Source organism: Poecile atricapillus, chromosome 10, assembly GCF_030490865.1.
Source record: "Poecile atricapillus isolate bPoeAtr1 chromosome 10, bPoeAtr1.hap1, whole genome shotgun sequence".
NCBI classification, from domain to species: domain Eukaryota; kingdom Metazoa; phylum Chordata; class Aves; order Passeriformes; family Paridae; genus Poecile; species Poecile atricapillus.
The window spans coordinates 10,738,298-10,763,001 of NC_081258.1; the positions used below are offsets into that span (position 1 = coordinate 10,738,298).

The 24,704-nt window shown below is 37.5% G+C and overlaps 1 protein-coding gene across 2 annotated transcripts in view; it reads right to left on the bottom strand.

The window, feature by feature from the left end:
* TOX3 (TOX high mobility group box family member 3) overlaps window positions 1–24,704 on the bottom strand; it is a 73,477-nt gene that overhangs the window by 20,203 nt on the left and 28,570 nt on the right. Inside the window, exons 2-3 of one of the 2 annotated variants that reach the window (XM_058845865.1) lie at window positions 4,933–4,998; window positions 775–1,026 (exon numbers count right to left, since the gene is read on the bottom strand). In XM_058845865.1, coding sequence (XP_058701848.1) covers window positions 775–1,026; window positions 4,933–4,998 — 318 coding nt within the window. Of the gene's footprint in view, window positions 1–774; window positions 1,030–4,932; window positions 4,999–24,704 lie in introns of both variants that reach the window. The other variant, XM_058845864.1, reaches the window with a different exon arrangement.

A 24,704-nucleotide genomic window follows, 5' to 3' on the forward strand; every position in this document is an offset into this window, starting at 1 on the left:
CAACAAAGTCTTTTTATGGCCCTTATATTTCTGAGTATTGTCAAGGTAACACATCCCTATCACTTCTATTTTGAGTTTTAAAAACAATAAATTAATTCCCTTTTGTAAAATTTAGCTCATGGAATATACAAGATATAGGAAAATGCTGCTTTTTTCCTGCTGCCATACTCTCTCTGGCTCTCCTTCTGAACTACTCTCAATGCTGCACTCTCAAAATATCCTGATGGATGTCAGATGTGGGCACTACACTTCAAATACAGACAAACAATCCATTTTAAATGCTGTAGTTCACCCTGGCCAACACTATGGTCTTTCAATTCTTGATGCCAGTGCCAACTGCATAAAACATTTTTGAACTTTAGGAGCACTGGGGATGCACATCATGCCAATGGATACGGACTTCCAAGTCCATTCCCAAAATGAAAATCCTGTGTTTGTAAAGCCTGACTGCTTCTGCACATGAGATCTGCTCACAAACAGTACAGCATTGCACTGTACATTAACAAATTGTTTATCCTGCTGAATCCACCAGTATTTAACCCTTACCCATTTGGCAACTGCCTTAGGGGCCTAACAGCAAATGATTGTTTGCTGTGTAACAAGGCGTGTGTCATCGCTCACACAGAACACGCCTGTAACATGTCACAGAGCACTGGCAAATGCTTGGTCAGGCACCCAAGAAAACACACAGATCTCTGAAAACTGAGAGATGGCACAGATCTACATGTGACAGACACCATTAGGCAATGGGAACACACCAAGGACCAGACCTACCATATGCAATCCATTGCTGTGGATGACGCCGTCCTGCTCCACGAGATTCCGGGATATTGTAATAGAGGGAAGATCCAAGCTCTGGGGGGGAAACTGAGGCGTAAATTCATTTCCTTGTGCAGGCAGCTGGTCACCAAGGCCCTGAAAGGGGAGCAGTATATCTGCCATGCCCAATGCAGGGTCTGACTCGGGTGGGGGAGTAATGGGTGGGATTTCAAACTCCTCGTCCCCAAGGCTCGGCGTATGGAACGTCTGCTGGAAAAGGACAGGACAAGGCAAACGGTGTTAGGGTACACAGGGCTCAGCAATCACCTCCACACCTGCAGTCCAAATCTTGGTTTGTTCTCAAATGCAAACTCTATAACCAACCACATTTTTAAATTTCATATGCTGAATGGATCTGTGGATCATTCTGATTAAAGATTTAAGTCTCATTATCATATGGCTTAAATGGAGTATCAGTATTAACAGTTTTTTAATGTGTACTTAATTAGCAACATCTGTCTGTTGTTAGTCCGAATATCAGCTACATTGGATTTGGCTGTACAACAAACTGCCACTTTATTGATATGTTAGTAAAATAGCACAAACAGCTTACATTACTCTCACGCTTCATAAAACACCGACAATTTCGGAGCACACACACAAAAAGAATTCATCACTGACCATTTCACATCTTTTGTTTGCTTTTATCTACTAATAAATGCAAAATATTATCATTCTTTATTTCTTTTCCATTCCCAAAATACAGTGAAGCCTTTTAAACACAGGTTGTAATTTGGAGGAGAGATGTATGAAAGCGTGAGGGTGATTACAGCAGCTTCCAGGGCTTTCTGAAGCAAGCCAGCTTTGTTTGAACAGTAGGTTTGTTACGAACTAAACACCTGTTAAGATGCCTTGAGCAAAACATTTACTGCCAGTTATCTTCAGGGTTTGTGCATGTTTGTACGTGTGCATGTGTCTGTCAAAGATAATTTTTATTCAGAGTCTGTATCTGGCTTCAACATGGCTGACTTTTATTTGGGAAACAAATGAGCTACGCTTATTCAAATTTTTTGAGAGTTAAATGAACTTTCATGTATTATTTCAGGTCCACTGCTACTTAATAATAGAAATTCAGTGCTTGAAATTAGGCCATTTTAAATGTACCCAAATCAGAACTGCCTTGATCAAATTGGGCAGTTGGCAATCCTAAAATAGGCACTCTTGTCTTGTTCTGGACATGCAAGGCTGCTCTGGGATTTGTTTGTTTGCATTAGTTCAGGATTCAGGTTGGGGTGGGAGGGAGAATTGTTTTATGTATTAATTACATTGTTTGAAAGAGTGACTTAATGCCAGTTAATTTAAAAATGATAAGTTCAGTGAAAGATCTCATTAACTGCTGCAAATTGTCATCCTTCAAACTGTTAATGATGATATAAATTAATAACCGCTTGAGAGAAGATGGAAACCGAAACACAAGAAAAACCTTTGCTTGCATATAGAACCTGTCAGCTGTCATTATTGGTCTCACACCAGAAATGATGGGGTCCCAGATTGCTGCAGTCTGCAGCACCATCAGAGTCTGCTGAGACTGTGCCCATCTCGCTCCAACTGCGAGGCTGTAACTTAATTCTGGATGTGAAGCCTGGGCCTGGATTAGGGAGATGTTTGACTTCCCCACTGCTATATTACAAAAGGTGTGAATTTTTCTTCTCATGGACCCCGTGCTTCACAAACACAAAGGATGGATTGGCCAGGAGAAGTGGTTGGCTAATGAACATAACCCTATGGCTGCATTTGCAGTTATTTTGGCACTAATGTGGTCTAGTAACAGATGCAACTGTAATTTGTGACTCATTTGCTACCCCATTACTGCTTAATGAAATCTAACATATCACATTAACAATACGGATAAACACTCATTCTTGATATGTGGCATTTGGCTGTTTTCATTACCACTGTAATTAACACTTGAAATATTATTTCAATAAATATTTAAGGTGCTTTAAAATGAGTCGTAGTAATCATGACATAGAGACAGAAAACGTAAAGCAAATGTGTGGCTTCTAAGCCTGAATGTGCTCTAGGATTACACTCTTCAGGCATTATTTACAGAAATAAAGTGGGATTCTAGCTCAGCAGTGCTCAGGCCCAAAATAATACCGAGAAAGCTACATTCATGTTAATGCAAAACCACTATAATTAAATACATTGTAATGCAGTAATTGCAAAGTAAGGTTCACGCTTTAATACGAGCAGTAACACTTAATCATATTTTTATTCCTTGTTCAAGCAAAAGGGTTCAGTGCAATCAGTATTATTATAGTACATTTGAACCTTTCTTTACTTGACATATTTATGAGATATTAGTAATTATAAGAACTGGATCTTTTTTCTCCATCTAACAGCATAATTCCAGGACAGCTGCAGAAATATGTAATACAGATAGATAATAATACAATCTTTTACTTAGCAAAGTAGCATTCATCTTAATACTTATAGCTTAATACTTATAGCTACAAATGGAAGAGTAAATTGATGAATACCTTAACATTTTTAAATCTGAATTTAATTCTAAGTGTATAATTTATCCAAATAAATCTTTAGAAAAAAAACAAAAAACCAAAAACCAAACATAAAACAGACATAAGACTGAGAATAAAATAGATGTGATGTAATCTAAGAAGAAAGCAAGCTCCTTAGTGAAGTAGCCTCAAATCCAAATCACTGGGCTATTCAGTCTATAAAAAGAGCCTGAATAGTATGCAATTTGGGACTGCAGAAAGGTGGTGTTATGACCAAAAGATGGTATAACATTTGTGAGATTTATCTTACCAATCACATTTTTAAAAGTTATTAACTTTTCAAATATTTATATCTTACACGTATATTCAAAAAAACCCCAAAAACCTGTGTGCATGGTTAAATGCCATCTGTACTGAAATGTTCAAAACATTTGTTCCTTTTGATAAAAATGCAAATCTGGAGAACTGTTGTATCAACATATAACAGCCAATGTCTGACACGGTGAATTATCACAGCTGGAATTAAATTGTCTCTGAACAGCTGCTGGCAGCAGAGCTTTCATCAATGTTTGATTCAAATGTAGGAAAGAAATTCTACAGAAAGAAACATCATGTTGTCATTACAGATGGGGTTTGTGTTCATTATCACAAATAACACTGGAGCTAGTGCCAAACAATATTCCCTTATCTAAGCAGTCTTGCTGGGTAAAAAGAGATGGTGACCATTGTATAAATGATTCATAAAATCCTACCCTTAATTCCAACCTTCATATTTATTGTTACACCTTTCTGCTTATTTTCTCTGAGGTCACTGTTTTAGAAGTGCACAGGAACACCTGTGACTGAGTCCCCACTTTCAACACGAAAATCAGGGCTGCCTGGTTTTCTACCCTTTCCTCACGTTGGGAAGGTCATTTAGGACATGCACCCTGTAAGAACAGTTCTTGTTCTGCTGTGCACATACTAGACAGTGCATGGAGTGAGAGCTTGGGTTTCAAGGATGAGCAAAGGTAGTTTCTGTGTGGACTTGGGGTGAGGATTAGTGAGCTGATAGTCTTTTGACTGGTTATAGGGTGGCCCCACCTAGCAGATACATGGAGCCTGGAGTTCCCACATTCTCCTGTTTCCATTCTCAAAGGCAGTGATCAAATACATCATGTCCACAACCCAGCCCAGACTCTGGGTTTGTTCTGGACCCTGGATTCAAAAGATTCCTTGATGTAGCACATACTATTCAGGCAACAGAGCTGGCTTTGGTTTTCCATCTCGTATGAGTATTAAGAATCCAAATTAAACCATTTGTATCTATAACAAAAATTAGAACATTAGCTAGTAATGACTATTACTAAGCTTGCTTTCAAAGTGTACACCTACTGTGCCTTTTATTTGTTTCCTTCTGTTCATAATTTTTTTCCATACATAAAGCAGATTTGTTTCTATTGACATGCTATGTAAGTAACAGCCTTATGGACAGCTAAATTGACTAGTAATGGAGAGCTGTCAGGTTATTTTCTTTCTCATTAAAGTCTTTATTTTGTGCTCCATAAAACACACAGAAATTCGGCACTTCACTCTTCATCCATTCAAAGTCTGTTAAATTATCACCGCAAACAGCAGAATATGAGCATAGATAAAAAATAAAAACATCTACCTCATTTGCAGCAAGAAATGCATTATTTGCCTCAGCCATGTTCATGTAGTTGTTATTGTTTCCAAACTGAAAGAAAAATAAATATTTGGATTTAATGTATGCCATGATAAACTTTTCTTTACCCCATTGCTGGCATAGAAAAGGTTGGGGGAAGGAAAAAAAAAAAAACAAAACCAAAACAACAAACAGATTTAAAGTATTTGCAGATGTTTTTTGAAGTCAGAACTCTATTGGATTCAACATTATTACTATTATTATTATTATTATTGATGTTGTTGTTGTTATCACATACTCTGCATCCCCCAGTCTTTACAAGGAAGATATCCATGTGTATCTCTCCAATTTTTTTTGCCCATGTAGCAAAGCCACCCCAGAGACCTGAAAGTGACTTTGGAAATTAAGAACCCGTTAGGAAGAGACTCCCAGGAAAGACATTTCTACTCTACTACATCTTTTCTGGTGCACATTATAATATTTCTGCCAGTGATCCTGACCTGGAGGATTGCTGCAGCCAGAATTATCTGCTGTATTCTAAGTACACTTGGCTTCAAAGAGCTGAAGGCCAGACTGAGAATCTGCAATGCTGTTCCTGAAGTCCCACACTTTCCACAAAATTGAAAAGCCAAACAATCCCCCTTTATCTTTCCCTTCAGTGGAGCTCCCACTCTCCCAGTGAACCTTAACCCCAAAACATTTTACAAATCACAGAAACTGTCTGACACTGAGACCCCAAGATGTGCCCAGTGCCCCCTTGCTCCCACCAAGGTGCAACTCTCATGATCACAAGGGATTTCCTTCGATGCCAGTCATTTCCTCCAAATTCTCAAGTATGAACATTTGTTGAGAAAAATAGGTACTTTTACTTCTACAGCCCAAATGTAAACAACAAAGTGATTATCAGCGTAATACTGTGCCTTATGTCCTCGAACAGCACTTGCAAAGGCATGTAGGTTGGTAACCAGTCCTGGACATGTTCCCAGAGGAGGGGGGTACCCAGAGTCTTTGCTTCAAGGGGCAGAACCAGGCGTGTCGTGCACCTCCAGTAAAACACGCGCACATGCTCCTGCCAGGCACAGAGCGCAGTGCAAGGCAGGGCGCTAAGCGAGGGAAAAGCCCCAGCGCTGTCCCTACCACATCACTGCTGCTAAAGCCACACTGAGCATTCCTCCCTTAACTCCCATTTGCTAGTTTTATAAAACCAATTATTTTAGGAAGGCTTTGCTTTATCTTGTCTTGCCAGATCTTGGTGGACCTGCACCCCCTCCTCAGCCCCACAACAGCAAACACTCCCGACACAGCATAAGCTCTGCAACCAGCGCGTGGGGATGGGTGACCATGCACTTGCACAGGCTGTTCTTCCCACGTATGAAACTCTGCTGTGCTTTCTGGGCAGCTGAACCTGTCCTGAAAGGAAAATCACTTTGCTTCAGCTCAATTTGCTACAGCTGCACCTGGTGCCTGACTGTTTTTAGCAGTAAAACGTTTCAGACTCTCCAGTCTCTCACTGGAGGGACCAGTGATCCTTTCAAGAAAAGCTCTTTCCTTAGAAACTCAAACATTCACTACTGGCAGTAAGACAATGCTAAAAGGAGATTTAAAAAAAAATAAAAAAGAAAGCCTTGTGTACCTGATGGATTGTCAGATTGACTAAATAGGACATCAACAAAATTAGGAGACAATCACAGGGGAGGGAAGGAATACAAGATGAGATCCCTCATTCTGAAGTAACAAATTCCATTTGTGTACTTATCATTCTGAATCTTTCAACCTATAACACATGTTAAGCAACAGAGGCCTTAGCACAATATGTAGGCTGCCTCATAGCTATTAAAACTCTGTTATCCCCAGCTATGCAGATACTCAAGTAATGTCATCCATTTTTTAAAAGCCCAGATGTCACCCATGTTTGGAGATTAAAAAATTCAAGTAAAATTGCACATTCAAATGACTGTTTTGGCACATACGGATGTGTGTGTGGATTTGTTGCACAAAGACACTACTTCAGCTCAACAGTGCGATCGACAGGATAGAATTTTTCATGTCAGTTAGTGGCAAACTAAGAATGATTTACATGAAAAACTGAAATGGCTCGAAAAGAGCTGTTCTTTCTACAGTAACAAAGAAAAAAAAAAAAAAAGAAATCAAGTTTTCAAAGGATACCTAAGGGCAAAGGTACACCAGGCAAGCATTGCTCTAACACTAGATAAATAAATGGGAACAAACCTTACCCTATTTTAAAGACCTTAGCATCCTAAGGGCTTCAGTGCCTCAAAACAGAAATGTGGCTGATTTTTTCCTTGAATAGTAAAATTCTACATTGTTTTGATGTACATATTTTGCTCACAGCACAGCTACTGCTTTCTGATTTCCAGGGTGGTTTTCTTCTTTTTTGTTTTATTAAAGTAAAACAAAGGGGAAAGTGACAATTTAATTTTCCATTTTATTAAGACTGTGGAAGCAAATGATATAAAAAAGAATGTCAAAGCTAAAAGTTACAGGTACATCTCCTTCAAGTCATTCTGTTCTTAGGCTATAATGTTTAAGACCCCATTGTGTATGACTCAGGCAATGATATCAGAAACTGGAATATTTCAGCTTTTGTTAGTATGGATCACAACTAATATTCTTTACATTTATTTTTTTCTCTCTGAACTAGAAATCCATCGAGGGCACACAACAATTATCAGTGAGTATTTCTAAGATTAAACTTCCATATTATCTAATGGTACCTATAACAACAAAAGAAAATAAAATGGTTATTATCTTAAGGACCTAAACAATTCAAAAAACAAATTAAGCTTAGAGTGAAATAAGAACTGGGTTAGAAATCCTCTTCTGAACAGTTAGTCTGCGAATGTAATTACTGAAGAAACTACAGCTAATCAGCTGTGAATTGTATCCATTAATTAGTATTTGCCCTGGAGAAATGAGAAAAATCAGTAACAATGTTAACACTGCAATGCACTGATGAGTACTGAAACACAGGGCCCTCAGCATTTAGTCAAGCAGGTGGCTCCAATGGTCCAAGTAATTTAAAAAGCTCTCACCTGAAGTGCAGAGCTGGAATTACAAAGCACTTCTTGCATATCTTTGTATCTATATAAGGCTATAATTAATGGCTTTTAATTTAGAAACACTTTGTGATCAGCTGGGAACAGTGATAAATCATTCTAAATAGAACAACGGGTTCTTGCCTATTTTAGTAAAATATTTTTTTGTGAAAAGACTCTTGTTGCAGACAATATTTTTCTCCATTTATGTTCTTCAGGAACCCTTGCTCTGACCCCTCATAAACAGCTCAGAGCATTGTTATAGTTGACAGCAGAGATTCAAATCAAAGAGGAGACCCAGCAATTTGGCCTGCCCAGGTGAGTCCCTCACCTGTCAGGTTTCCATGGGACAGAAGAGTAAGATGCAGCACCTAGTCCAGCTGTCCTTTGTTTTGGGATGGTGTTGGGATGCTTTGCAAAGAACTTTGCCAGAGCAATTAGCAAGGTTTAGCATAAACTTTTTCACCCTAAGAACTCAGAGCACCCTTGCTGTGTAACTAGGAAAGAATGAAATGTCTCCAGATTCCTTTGGCAATACATACCATTGCATTAGAAAGTACAATTTTTTCCCTTTGGTTTCAGTTTAAACACTCTCTTCAGTTTTGATGAACACACTAAGTGGGAGTACCCGGCTGACTGCCACCACCAACCCATGGAAACCACATCTGCCCATTTCAGGAAATGAACCATACACAAACAAAGCCTCTTCTGAACTTGCTGTGAATCACAGCTTCCATTCTGTGCAAATCACTGCATCAAAACTATAACAGTTCAGTCCCCTACTCTTGTGTGTTGGAAGGGCACTGAATCTTGGCCCTGTTGAAATCCCTCTGGACAGACATGAAGACTGGAATGAGAGTGGATGCTTGGTTTACTGATGCCTTGTATAAAGCATGTGCAGAAAACTCATTTGTTCTAAAATAGCTGTTTGAAGCTTTTCTCTTCTCTTTGACTGCCAGACCTGAAGCCAAACACCTGCTCTTACTCAGCTTCTCTAGCAAGGGTGTATATTTGTAATGCAAAGGGGAAATTCACGCCCTCTCCTTCCCCAACACGTGCCCTAATGAAGACTCAGTCAACTCCTGCCCAGCATTGGGAATGTAAAAATTGTATCACTGCCACACTTCTCCAAAGTGCATGTTTTCTGGGACCAAACCTCTGGGGCCAAATGTTAGGCTATCTGTTTGCAAATCAAGGGAAAAGCCGCTTGGAACTGCCACAGCACAATGCTACTGGGTTTTCAAACTACCCTGTGTACTCACCAGAGCTTAAAAATTGGTTGGTTATGAAAGCAGAGACTAATGAGCAGTTGTTTTAAGGCAGAATTCTGATATGATGTACGCCACAGAAAACCCTTGGCAGCATGGGATAAAAATCAGTGATTAAATGTCCACTGAGTCTGAATTCCTACAAAAAAAATCTTCAGAAAATCTCAAATGTGGCCATTTGAATTGTGGCTATTCTCTGGGCTCTTTGACAACTGTGATTGACTCATCACGGCAAGACATAAAACAAGCAAAAGAGAACTTCACACCACAAAACTATAACAGTTAAAAAAAAAAAGCTTCAAAACTAAAGCAAATAGCATTTGAAGATGTTACTATTATGGACACACAGAATAAAATTTTGAACATATAAAAGATAATAGGAATTCTGCAACTGATTTTAATGGAGGAATCATTTTACTTACAATGTTCAGTCATTAGCATTTTTCACAACTTGTCTTTAAAATCGACTGACTTGTGCAATTCTAATCTAAAAAACGTTAGAACTCACATCCAACTATTCATTTCCTCAAGAGGTCAACTACAGAAATACATAAGCTACTTAAAACCAGACATAAGGGAGCAAAGACTTTTATCTGAGCATCTCAACAGAACAAAAAAATGAACACTTAAAATACTAATATTTTTACACTCAAAAAGAAAATTTTATTCAGCAGGTAAATTTGTTAAATATGCCAAATAATTCTTTTTACAATACTGCTGTTTAATAATGCAACCTCAAGGAACAACCACCATTGGAAAGGTTATTGTTCCAGCACAGGAAAACAGCAAAACCATGATATGTGAATAAAGTTTCCAAATTAAAAACTTAAAATATATCCAGAACAGGAATGAAACACGTATAATATATCTGAGAATAAATAAAAATATTAATAGTTATGACAGAATCCACTCCCTGCTACTTTTATTTTTTTTTTAATTAAAGAAAACCTTATCCAAATCCTTACTGTAAAACAGAATTCAGACTTAATTATCATGACACTAGCAGTCCTTTCATAATTATTAGTTAATGTTTAGTCAAAACACGCATTTGTTTTGTTGGGATAGTATTTCTAGTCAAAATTCTCACTGCCTGTAGAACAAGCTCTAAACTAGTTCTGTCACAGCACTGCATATCCACTTGTGTGCATATTTTAGGCAGTTACACATCCAAACTCTATTATTACTCATGCCAATTTACTGCTTTTGGAAAATGGCACCCTCAAATGATCACACTTTCAGTATTTCTTCAGTAAAATTAGAACACATATTTTTTAAAGTATAGCCATTAATAAAATCACTCTTTTATGGTGTGAGCATACTTTTGGTTTTTGTATAGAGAAATATCAACTAGCACAAATATATATTATGGTAAGAATCTCAGTTTTATCTTCATATTTGGCAAATTAATTCCTCTGAGGTTGCACTACCCTTATGAGTAAAATGAAAGATAACAATCCCAAAAGATGTAATTACAGACCAAAACTAAATTACTTTGAAGGTCTAAGTACTGTATCTTAATAATTTCACCGGAGAACATCTTCACTGCATTTGGGCAGATTTGATTTTGCTGCCTGACCAATAATTACAGCTCTGGCAAATACAATGTCTGATAAGGACATCAATTAAGAATGAGCATTGTGTTATTTAAAAAAAAAAAAATCATCATGTTCACAGCCTGTCTGATTGAATGAAATGCCAAATTAAATTAATGGAGATTGCTAAGTCTAGCTGGCTGGTGGGGAACCATGCAGAAAGTGGGACAGCATAGACAATAAACTGTCTGTAATTAAAAGATGAGAAGCTGGACTAATGCTACTTCAGCCTGATTATTCCAAACAAAACAATATACACTAAAATTATTCTGGCAACAGAAGTAAAGGAGAAAAAAGTCGTGGGAGGAGGGCTGGGACAGGGGAATTTTTCTTTTTCTTTAAATAGTATCTATCACCATCTACAAACAGCAGTGTCCTCACCAGATGTATTGAATTAAATACTGGGGGGTTCTCATCAGAAAACACAATCCATTTTTTTCAATGAACATTAAAAAACATATAAGAATCCTCCAATTCTTTATGTTCTAGATGAATATCCAGATACTCTCTGTAGAGGCTTTACTCCTAAATTATTATGTGTTCATAGGAGGAGCAGGGAGTTCTTTTCTGGGAAAAGCAAGTTGCTCATGAAAGTTTCAATACTTCAGAAGCAGTAGATGGTATCCATAATATTTTATAAAATACAAGTATTCTATTGATTTTGCTGCTAGAAACAATGAGGCAGATTGTTGTCTGACAGGTGCCACACCAACGTTGTTAGGGATTCATATCATTGTGAGTGAATGAAGCATTGTTTTAAACCCTGCAGATGAAGAAAAAATTTTATCTCAGGGTGAATGGAAAATGGCAGCCTTGAGTTTGGCACTACATCAGTACCCACAGAAAATTTGGGACTCACTCTGGCAGGATGCCAACGTTTTGGAAGGTGGTATGTGTTGCCCAGCACCAGAAGTATTATTCACCATGGACAACAGGAGCTCTAGGAGGTAATGGGTTGAGTCACTGGGCATAAAGGAGATGGAGAGTTGGACCAGATGCAGGCAGATGCATTTGGGTCAGCCTCTGACCACATGTCAGTCAGCACATAAGGTATCCCAGCTCCATCTAAGAGCAAACTGCTCTGTGTGTGTGCACAAGGGTAGGGACATGTATGCAGAGACAATGCTTCTGTCAGCAAATTATAACATTTGGGAACACTTTCATTAAATACTGGACCACTAGGCAGCATGTACTATATATGCCAAGTTTATACTTGGGACTTTCTGTTCATAATTTCAGAACAAATTTAAGTTAAGTGACTTTTATAGACTAGTACAGTAACCATCCACTCTCTGAGACAGATGACAGTGTTTGCTTATTTTCAGTAGTTCATATCTTCTGGAAGAGGGTTAACATCCTGCTAGGTTCTGCCTACAAATCTGCTAGGACATGTCCTCATGGACTTGTGAAAAGCCACCCAGGAAGTGTTAGCCTTCTGGTGACTCTGGCCACCAGAACCTGCTACACAGCAGTTCCTTCTCTCCATTTCCTCCCCATCAGGATTCTCTATCACACCATATCAGGATCCTGCAATGACCCAGAGGGAATGCAGAGGCCCTGTAGAAAACCAAAGGAGTTCCTATAGGGGATTTCATGCCAAAAAGCTGCATTTGCTTAGAACCACATCACTGATAATCAACAAGCCAACAGACAAGAGCACAAAACTTCAAAGTATGAAGTACCCATCTTTGCTGTCACATTCTCAATCCTGAATTTTAGGCAAATGAATAATCTCATAAGTGAATTGAATTAATTATTGAATCTGTTCATAAATATGTGTCGAATCATGCATGTCTTTTGATATACATGTCTTTTGATATTTAAAATCTTAAAGCTTTTAATTCAGGGAAGCATTTAGATTCCAATTTTTGAGTCTCAAACATCTGCCACACTAATTGTTATATATATATTTATATATATATATATATCCTTACATAAGTGAGGCTATGCCTGTATATATACATACACATACATACACATTCTCTAACTCTGCTTATAGCCAAAAAAATTCTCAGTGGGATAAAATACTTGAATAAGAGCTGAAAAAAAAAGAGACATTTATATTTTATTCATATAGCCTCAATATCCATCAGATACACTGTTTGCAGATAGTACAGATTTAAAACTTTTGGAAAGCAATTAGAATGGAAACATTTGAAGTTACTTTAAAACTTTCAGCCAGCAAATAAAAACTTTGACAATAACAATAAAAAGCACTGACTTAATCTCTGTGATTCCAGCCAAACGCTTTAATATGAACTCCTTCAGTGAATTCCACAGCCAAAAGCTGTAACTGAATGATATTTTGCAATGTGTGATACTGAACGAGTCTTAGGAACAGTAGTGAAAGGAATATTTAATGGTCTCATGTTAGACATTTTCAGATCTCTTAAGAAGGACACATTCTATAAATGTTTTTATATGCAAGAAGTAACTTTGTATGAATATGCACAGTATTATTATGCTGACTGACAGTCAAGGCAATTCAATATATGCCAGACTTTTAATGCTACCTATTCCATATTTAAATTAATACATATTAAATAAAAGGTGGTTCAAAGAGCAATCCTGGTCCTAATATTTATACAAGATTAAAGCGGTATAAAATTAGTCTGAATCTTGAAAATGTTCTCCAAGACAAACATACCAATAATTTTGCTGTTACATATTCAGAGTTTCAATTTACTGTTTTGACTCTTTGTAGACAAGAATGTATGTCCACAGTCTTTGGAGCTGTGCCTTCAAAGGTAATAAAATGGACACTCAAACATAAATTCCAGATATATCTCTGTGTTTCCCTACATAAGCTAAGGCTACTTCTTCTCTGTACAAAGCTAATACATGTATCAAACTTAGACCAATCCACTGAGTTTCACATTAAAAAGACCATACAAGATCTACAGATGTTGCTTTGCATAGCTCTGAAGTACATTCCCTATCATCACACCCTGTTGTTGCCTGAAGCTTGAAACACAGAAAGATACCAGATGTTAAGATACTCAGTTATAGAGCCAAGGAGAGGCCACTGTAGTTTAAGTGTTTGTTTAAAAATACATGAATTTTTAAAGAACATGTTTTCTTTCTTTGCTTTCTAACCTAGATGTGTTTGCAGTGATGAACTACGAAATTATTTTCCCAACCACTCTCATGAGCATGTACTTGTTGCTACAATAAACCAGATTAGGCATAAATGTCATAGAAAGAGAATAATCCTAAAATGCAAAAAGAAATTACTTATATTGCTCCTGTTTCTATGCATTTTTCTACAACTTTGTGGCAATTTTGATTCCACATGAGCAAAGGACTTCTCCCACATGCAGTTTTCACATCACCCATTTGATGTATGTATTTTACATTACTCTAAACAGCTGAAATTCTACATAAGATTTCATTTCTGATGACATCCAAGGACATATGGCAGTTACAATATGCTCTTTTTACACAGCTGCTTTAAAGAATGATTCAAGGCTAAAGCACAGTCGAGTCTCCTCCATGGTCCTGTGAGAAGATGGAAATTTCTCTTTTCTCCATGACCTTTACCAAACAGAAGATCAACAGCTTCTCAGAATGGCCTCCAACACACCCACATTTGAAAAAAGGACCCAAATCCAGGACCCAAATGTGGACCTGATGGTGGGGCTGTGCTCCTGTCTGGTTCCCCAGTCCTGCACAGGAGGTGGCAGGAGCACTGGTGATGTGGCTGGAGGCAGTGCCCCACGCCCAGCTCACGGACAGGAGACCTCCAGCACCCCTGGGAGCTGAGACCAGCCAGGTCCTGAGAGGGAGCAGCCCCATGGCACCAAGGGCCCTTCTTCAGCTCCCCTCCTACACCTCTGGGCACTCTTTACCCCAGCAGCTCAGCTGCTGCAAGGGATAGTCTTATAGGAACTTTTGTTTGCTGGGATTTTTTTCAGGAGGTAAATGCATAAACACAGAACTGGTTTTGCCATAGGAACATTTCTGCTCCACTTCCCTCTTCAAGGCTTTAAATTCATACAATCAAGCTGTTAATCACATCTACCCCCCCCTTTATTTTATATAAACTGTCTAAGCATTGAACCTAAGCATTTCTTAGCATAATGACAGCATTTTATACTTAGGTTCCCAAGAAATACTTTTACATCACTATATTCAAGATTACTGTAACATTTTCGCACACGAATTTCAAGTGATGTGATTATACTGCAATTGGGGCTGTAAGTAGCTTTTCTTACAATCTTATATCAAATTTCACTCACTTCAGTGAAAATTGTAAATTCCATTCTAGACTGTGAATCAGCTCTACTACACTAGCAAATTATATCAGGTTTTAAATGTAAAATTGATAGAGAAAGGGTGAAGCAGATGTAGACATTTTGTAATAATCATAATGGAGGATCAGTCAAGATACTTTCAGTCTAAAACCAGTACATGCATAAAATCTTAAATATCTCAACTCTCAGCCATGTTCATACCATGAGTTCCTGCATTTTTTAATGAAATTACTTTCCACTTTAGAAGCACTAATCATAACCAAATAGATAAACAGCATTTTTTTAAGACCCCATTAACTGTACTTCACCATGTGCAAGGCTGCACAAAGCAAGTCTATTACAAGGCAGCCTGTGGGATGTAGCTGCTCTTATTAAAACCATACCCCAAGGAGAAACTGAAAAAAGCCACCCAGAAATGCCCCAACCCCAGAGCCAGAGCTGGTGTCAGTCACCCTCGAATGTTCCTCAGGTGATGACATTTTTCAGTTTGGAAAACTCACGTGTGTTAATATAACATAGATCACAGATGTACTTTGTAAACAGACACATAACACATCACTTCCTCTTGTTTCTTTATTTCACATCAACCTGAAACCGGGAGGATTTCTCCACTATTTTTAGTTGAGGCATGATTACAAGTCCCACAGCAGGGAGGCCTCTGGAGAGTCTTCAGCAGCACCTGACTTTATTTAAACATGCAAGATGGAATTGGATGCAATGCTCTGAAATAACAGTACAGGAGAATTAAATTTAAGAGTAGAATAATCCCTCGTGGTGGTTTGTATTCCTAATTTATGCCACAGAGACTAATCAGGCTTAATTTATCTATCTTTAGCTTCCCAGTGTTTCACTCGAACCTAAAGGCAACATTTTGGGCTGCAGAAACTTTATTTTGTAGGTGACTAACCTACTTTAATCGCATTTTCATCCATAACTACAGTGCAGCATTTTCTTCACTTAATTGGGTCACTGTATTTCTTCTTGAAAGTGGGCACAGAAATTATTTGATATTGATTGCAGCCCCTGAGGTTCAGCTGAGAGTTGAGGACACACAAGGGGTACACAGCAAATTCCATTTATGACAAATGAAATGAATAAAGTTTCAGTCAAACCTTCATATTAGGAAACCCTGACATTAAAATATGGAGATTCTCTATAAAGCATCTCACACGTGCAGGGCTGGAAATGCCTGGCACCATCGCAAAACCAGGCCTCTCAAGTCTTCAGGTGACCTTCAGTGTCAAAATACTAATGAGTAATTAGTGCTAGAATTAAGTGTATATTAAAAAGCACACCAGTAATTCCCTCTTATAATTTTCAGATGCCGTAGAAAAACCAAAGTTTTTAAATATAACACTAAAAATGGTAATAAAAGCTCACTTGAACAGTCAAGTACTACCCTTCATGTCTTGATGTAAGCAAGCATGAGCTTTGATACATGCAAATTCTTGCATTTCTTTTCTTGAAGTATGAGAGACACCAGATCCTAGTGGCATTTCTGCTGCCAAGCTGTTCCACAGCTCACAACTCACACTCTGAATATATTCTCCTACTTTAGTGGACTGAGATAATTCAGTCTCATGCTATTCATATCAAAGATGTGCAAGAAGTTGAATACTTTTAGTTGAATTTAAAATGATCAGATGTAGCTTTAGCATGAATTCCAAGTAGAAGCATGGATTGTAATCATAGTCAGTAGATGTATGAAAGCTGTAATCTCTTCATGAACTTTCTTTGTCAAAACGAAAGAAACTGTGCAACATATTCCTAGGGATGCTGGTTAATTCCAAGCCAGGTTGATAACTGGAGGTCAAATGAGAAAGTCACAAGCTTATATAAATGCAGCGTTCTTTTCCTTTGTCAGATGGCATGATCTGAGCTCTACCAAAAACAGTTCTTTGGGTGTCTCTGAGATAGTATTTTTGATACCAAAAGCACTCTGAAAGAACCAAGTTAATACTTTGCACCATAACCACATGCTTCTGGCAGGCAGATGCCTGCTACAACTAGCTGCAAACTGCTGGGAATTCTCTAAATTATATTTTATATCTTGAACCTTACCATTCCATTCCACTTTTAGAATGGAAAATTCTCCAGAGCTCAGAAATCTTTGGGCACTAGAAGTGAGTCCTGGAGTCAGAGCACTCTCACAAAAGCCTGTATATTCAGAATTTTGTTTCCCAAATACTCAGGGCTACAGCTGTTTTATTACTATATTATATTTTGGATCACACAATAACTTTAGCCAAGTTTTACAACACTGATGTGTGGTGCTTCTGTGATATCAAAGCTGTGTGAAGGTTCAAAACTTCAAATCCCACGTCCAGTTCTAGTGAGCCAGTGAAATGAGGCAAAACCATGCAAAGGAGCACAAAACATCCCAATTGCTCTGCCTGTGCACAGAGAAAACAAATCACAGGAAATCCATTTGGTTGTTTGCTTCATCACCTGCCAAACTGGGGTGATTTTGCTCTACCATAAAAGTTTCTCAGTCATTTTTTCTATCTGAATTGGGAAACGCTGCACAGTGCTCGTGTTAATGTAATGGAGAAGGCAGGAACAGGGCAAAAGCACATGATGTTCTGGCAGCTTTTTGGTACCAAAAGAGGAAAATAAAATAAAATAAAGGGTGGGAAAAATAACTGATGTGTCAGTTAAAAATAAAAGCTATTATAAATATTTGCTTTCTCTTCATTTGTAAAAGCATCTAGAAGAGTTTCTGATAACATTTTATTGTCCGCTAATTTTAGATTTAGAAAATCCCGAAACCAAGCCATCCTCACACTAATGGTTTTGCTTCTAATTGCTTGCCTAATCTGCCCTGGAGTTATAGCAGCTTTCCAGTGAAAGAGATTTCCTTTGCTAATCAAAACAAAGTTGCTCAACTGTATTTTCAAAACTGCTGAAGAACAATAAATGTATTTTAATGGAAGAAGTGAGTTGCCAAATACAATATACATGGTATGGTTTGAAGAGGAATAAAAAGATATACAAGTGGTATGAGATGCTGTGCAAGTGGTGGGTATTAGGATGCAGAAAAGGGGTCGAATAAAGACCCATAGAAAAGTATAGTAAGACAATGATTATCGGAGGATAGTAAAAAATAGCTTATTGGATAGATAAGGAAAAGATAAACTGAAACTTGCAAGAGCTTAAAGTGAGATTGGAATAAGTTTTGAAGAAAAATTAACACAGAAAGGAAATTTTTTCAAAATTTAACAAAAAATATTTTTAATATTTTGTAATACCTTGTAAAGCATGATTTTGAGAGCATCTAGTAACAATTCAAAGCACACATTTTTACACACACTTTCATATAAATGCCATTTTTCATATTTTGAAGAAATGGACAGCCTGTAACAGCAACTATGAAATTTAAATTAATCTCATAATTCCAGACCACCAGTAAAGAGGCCTAGAGCAAAGAGATCTCTTTCCTTTGTCTTATATGCAATCTCACAGTTTTTCCCTCTCCAGCACATGGAACAGTTGTCCATGTCTAAATTCACATACACCCATGGGAAATTCTGGGTAACATGCTGTGATGACCCTTCACACATTTCCACATGGGACCTTCTTTAGCATCACTGAAACCACCAAGGACAGATTCCAAGGGACACAGGAAACTCTTCAGAGCTGTAACCTCACCTTCGTCCAACCTAGCAGACAAAGCACTGATTATAAGAAACCCTTCTGCTTGTTTGCATACCAAATCCCCAAACCCTCACACCTCTCATCAAATCAAAATTCAAACAATAATTTGTATAAGAATTACCTAGGAAAAACAGAAATCTGCTGTGGTATTTACCAGGGAGAAAAACACTGAAGGGTTATTTGCCAGCATAAATCAGGCTGAGCCATTTGATTCAGATGGTGGTGCTGGTTTTGTGCCATACTCCACTAAATGGAATATCAGCTCTAGCTAAAATAACTACTATAAAAAAAAAAATAAAAGGGTTATCAATTTTCACGTCAACATATAAATATATCATCCACTGAGACAAGGAAAAAGTTTTTGCATATTTTTACACCATGCATGTGTGAAAAGGGGCTAAGAAGTATAAACCCTTCACCATTTCTCAATTGTAAATTCTCTTTCTACAGTGTTCACTCTTCCTGTGTTTTCCTTCATAAACATAAATTAAGGGAAATTTAGGCCCATTTCCAGTCTCTTCCACCCCTCAGAAGCACAACCCATGCTCCCTGTTTGCTCCAAAGATATGGAACTGTGTTCAGCTTGAGAATATCATGACCCTTCAACCCCATTAATAGACTTTTTATTATCAAAATCTTAAGGGGACAATTTCACACACTCCCCACACCAGAAGTTCCTGGGTCATCTAAACAGAATCATCAACATTTAGACTGGCCATCATCTACAATGAAGGAGATTCATAGCATTTTCTACTTCCAAAAAAAAAGGTTATATGCCATGTAAGAATAAAATGGTTATATCAGCAGCAGTGGGAACCAAACTAAAAGACCTTCCAGTGACTCAAACTCCTGATGTCAGCACTGCCACCAGTAGAAATGATACTAAGTGACCTCAAGTCCCAGAGAATATCTCAGCATGCATCCTGCTCCAAACTTCCACCCACTTGCTTATTCAGTTATTTGCTCTATAACTTGGTAAACCTTTGCTTATGCTGACACAACTTATTTCAGGTCCCACTGCAAAAAATGAAACACAGAATTTTGGGAGATAAATGCAATTAAAGATGGTTTTTCACCTGGGGCAGAAATGAAGAGCACACGAAGGAACACGTTGAACTAACAACATGGCACACTGTGAAACCACACATTTATTCACCAATAGAAATGGTAAAATTTTAAGTATTCATCTCATTGCCATCAGGGGACTTTTTAAAAAATGTCAGCTTTTCCAAAGCTGAATCATTAGAGGGATGGCCCAGAAGGGACATGCTGGACATGTACTCACTGAAGTACATCAAAAATTCTGTATACAACTGAGCCCTGACTAAGGAAAAAGAAATGCACATGACCAAATGGAAGCAGTGATTATTAAGATTAATATAACCTCTACATAAATTATACTTTTTTGTTGTGCACCAGCAAGAAGCTTACAGGACAGAAGCAGGATTAGTTCAGGACAAGGGAAATTATTCATGTAACAGTTAAAGCTTAAGAAAAGAGATCTGTCTTATATCAAGTTGATGTTTCAGATAAAAGACTGCATTATAACAGGTTATAGTTGCAAAAATAATTTGATTGGCATATCATTTATACTAACTGCTGCTTGGAACCCACCCAGAATACACAGCGTACTATAAACTGTTAGGAAATATATCTGGGTATTGTTCAATATTTACAATGTGCTTTATTTTGTAAATATAAGACCTGGCAGAAAAATTGTAGAGTATTAAAAATAGCTCTGGTTAAAAAGAATGTCCTTTTTCCCTATAAAAAGAAGTATTTCTCTAAAAGTAGTTTATCATTTTGTTCAAAAACCTTCACAGCGGAGCTAAACAAACTTTCAATGAGGAAAATTTGATTGCTTTGTTCAGCTGCTCACACAGATTTCTATCTGTACTTATTTGCATATTTCTGAATATTCTCTTTCAGGCCCACACCATTTTTGTTAGCAAAATCAATTTTCTGTTGGACAAAAAGTGAGATTTGCTCTAAAGATTTTAAGCTTTTAAATAAACATGAACTGAATGGTGTAAAGAGCTCTCCTTTAAGAAAAGATTTTTGCTGTTTGGAAAGAAAAGAATTCTTTGCATTCACAGGTATCAATTGACAGCAACAGATTTTTACATGAAGAGAGAAAAAAATATTCAAGGGCAAAACAAAAAGACCTGGAATGCAATTATGTACTGTAACAGACTGATGCTAAGTTTCATTTTTAAAGAACAAATGTCCATATACAAAACATAAAAAATACTAAATTCTGATATAAAAGCTTTATTATTAGCTTCACTGTTGATTCTCCAAAGCTCAAAGAATACTCATGATTATGAAATTGTATCCTCTGCATCTGAAGAGAAGGATTGTTCTAAAATCCAACAGTTCTGCAGAATCCCCAGCAAACACAATTTTTTCTAGGTTTCTTCAGCTCTGCTAATAGTTATTGTTTGCACAACTGTAACTAAGTACATTACCAACTAGTTGTTCAATCTATATAAATTTAAGAAACACACATTGCCAAGGAGTGACTCATATATCAGTCTATTATATGCTACAGAGCTGACTGTATTAAACAAATCACTTTCCCTACAGCTGAAGAATAGAAGCTATATACAGAGCAGAGGTTATTGTCTAATTTAAATCTTGGCTCCTTTCCCAGAGCTGTACAAGATTCCAATTTGTGGAAATGTTACTCTCTGCTACTGCCAGAAAGACTACAGAAAATGGTATTGGGTGCCTTCCAGAAATATGTCTGCAAAATGCCAATCAACAAGTCACTAAAGATTAACAGTATGACTGTACCAAATTAATTTAAATTATAGAAACATATGGCTAGGATGTTTGCACTGCACTTAACACAACACCTGCTTCACAAACAGCTAAGTTTCCTTCCACAGCGTAAAATAATATATGTCAAACACCTTGAACCCAATTCCTATAAATGGGGAAAAAAAAATCAGTTCATAAACAGTAACCACAGGGCACCACTATCAGCTACAAGCCACCATTTTGTAATGATCAAATCCCTTATTTATTATAAATTCTACACTAACCTAGACTAGGTAGTCTCTTCCCATCATAGAAAAAGAAATTAGCGACAACAGAAATTAAGAAAAAAAATATGGCAGAAATAAACATCTTTAAATTCCATTTTAGAAATCAAATATTTTAAGTTGATTTTGTTAGAATACTTCCAGACATATAACATGGTCCTTCAAATACAGTGTTATTGTGCCTTCTCTCTCTCTCCCCCTTGCTGACATTCTTAAGCAAAAGCCTCTCCTGAAAGGCTCTATAAGCTCAGAGAAAGTTAAAAGATTAACAATCACGACCTAAAGTCAAATATTTCATATTTCCTCAGTGTGGTTTTTCTATTATTTTTTAAAAATTCCTCAATATATATGATCATGTCATCAAATAAATAAAAAATTTTAAAAATCTGTGGCAGTCTCAGAAATATTTACACATTAGGGTATGCCATATTTCAGCTGAAGAGGAAGGGAGCTGTTTTATGTTTCTCTCCACTGCTTTTCTATTATTGCCTAGCTAATAGAAATACATCAAACAAATGTTCTACAAGAGCAATAAATATTAAAGTTGACCTATCCATCTGGAAGAAATGAGAACAATACTGCTCACTTTTAGCCCAAATATGACACTGATAAATGAAGCTGTGAGATTCCATCACACTTTCAGCAACCTGGGCTAAGCGCCCACCACGTGATTCTTGTACCAGCAATTTTCTCCATTCATCTTCATTAGGCAGTCACTTGACCTACCTCCTAACATCCCTGACAGATTTGAACCTTTAGGGGGCTGCTTGTAGTTTTTAACAACGCACTCTAAAAGCTTTACTCCCTTTTGGAAAAAACCTCAGATGAACATAAAGGAATATATGAGCCATTTCTTCTGAAGAGAGAACCATGAACTGCTCGTCACGACTAAGGCAGCACCGAATGTGTGATGGCAGGAACACGATGGCAGTTGTGTCCTTACAGCCCAGAACCAAACCACAGCCTGGCAGGAAGCACAAGTGAAGCAAAGCCATCACCCTTTCAGCCATCAAAACACAATTCCATGTTGAAATCAGAATGCGTGTAACCTCGTGCCACAAATGGAACGCCCTCCACTTCCTCCCTCAATCACTGCTTGAAGAAAGCTGGAACAGGCAGCCAGAGCATCCTTTACCCAGCAGAGTAAGAATGCTTCATCACATTAGCAGTGGTACATTACATCCTCATTATTTCTTTTTTCAACAGTAACAGCACAAATTTGATTTTTCTGTAATAGTGAAAATGAGTATCAATTCAATATGAATTTGCCAGTATAATAAAAAGCTCCTAACAGGATTTTTAGCAACTTCCTCGAAAAACTTCATAACTTTATGATCACTTAGGGAAATCAGAAAGGCTAAAAGCATCAAAAGGCATTAAGCTTTTGACATTAAAACTATCTGAGATATTCATGCAATTGCAATACCTTCATTAGGGTAGCTCTGCAATGTTTATCTGACAAGCATCTGATGTATTGACTCTTTTCTACTGCATACAAGCGGCTTATCTTTCTTGTTTCAAAGAAGTCTTTAGAATTATAAATATTGTAAACTGTCATGGTAATGTAGCAATTAAAATATACCCACATAGATTTCTTTTAGTCAGTAAGTTCTTCAACCCTTTTTCATGTTGATCAGGTCTTACATGAGTGGTTCCATGCAGCTGCTAAGCACACCAGGGAACCAGCACACACTCATCCAGGAAAACATTGCTGAATTCAAGTAAAGACTGCAGAATCAAACAGAAGATAGGTAATCCTGATACAGGGTTGACATGGATTTCACTGTGATCACCAAAACATGAACGGACATGACTTTTATACAAATAGAATGTTTTCATGGACAGGTACTTCAGTCATACTAAACTGGATTTACACCACTACAGTTTTTACTTTTCTTTTGAAGAGCAATCAAATATCTTATTCTCTGTCATATTTTCAATGGGTTCTGAAAGTATCAGAAACTTTGCTGAAAACCTGAAAATACTGCCAAAAGTATGGACAAGAAAAACTACTGAGTGATGTGCCATTTAAAATCAAGGCCTCGTATAGGTGTATTTGTGGTAGGTACATTTAACTTCCTGACCACAGAACACATTACAGGTAATAAGTAATTGCTGATAAGGAGCTGCACTGCCCTGTACAGTACAAGGAGTGCTTGAATCTAAGCTGGAATGCTGAACTCAGCTTCTTTTTAATCACTATTACATGTTTCTGTATCAGCATTAGAGCAATTGCACAACAGTCCCTGGAAGGACTTTCACCAGGCTTTTCCTAGACACAGACAATTCCCAAGAAAGCCATCAGTGGCGTGAGGTTTCACCTGAGGCAGTATTACATTGTATTGGTATTACCTGCCTTATCATCTGTGACTGCAAATGCCTTTACCAACACACTGAGCCTCCCTTTGGAAAGAAAATAATGGAATGGGCTCTGTCTTGCTCGTCTGAGACACTGAAGATTTCAGTTGCACTGCATCAATTCCAAGCTCAAAGTTTGTCACATTTCCTTCACTGATGACGTGGCCTCGGTCATTTTCTCTGAATGAGCAGATTATTCTCAAGAATGAACAAATGTCTCTGTGATGACAGAGATCTTCACAGTGAGTTTTCACAAGTGGGTCAGTCTATAACTGCTGCAGAGAGCTGATTCTCAGCACAAAGCAACTTGGAAAGATGAGCTTGTAGATCCAATGGTCCTCAAAATCACCCACAAGTCCATTATCTGCCAATTCTCTTTGTCTGAGGTGACTTCCTCCAAAAGATTAATATCAAATTCATAATGAAACAAACTGCTCTAAATGGAGCCTCTGTTTACAAGATCACAATGACTTTTCAATATTTTACTGTAATCAGTTCCTGAAGGGAGCCTGATAGTGACAAGACTGAAAAAATTGTTTTGCCAAGGTTG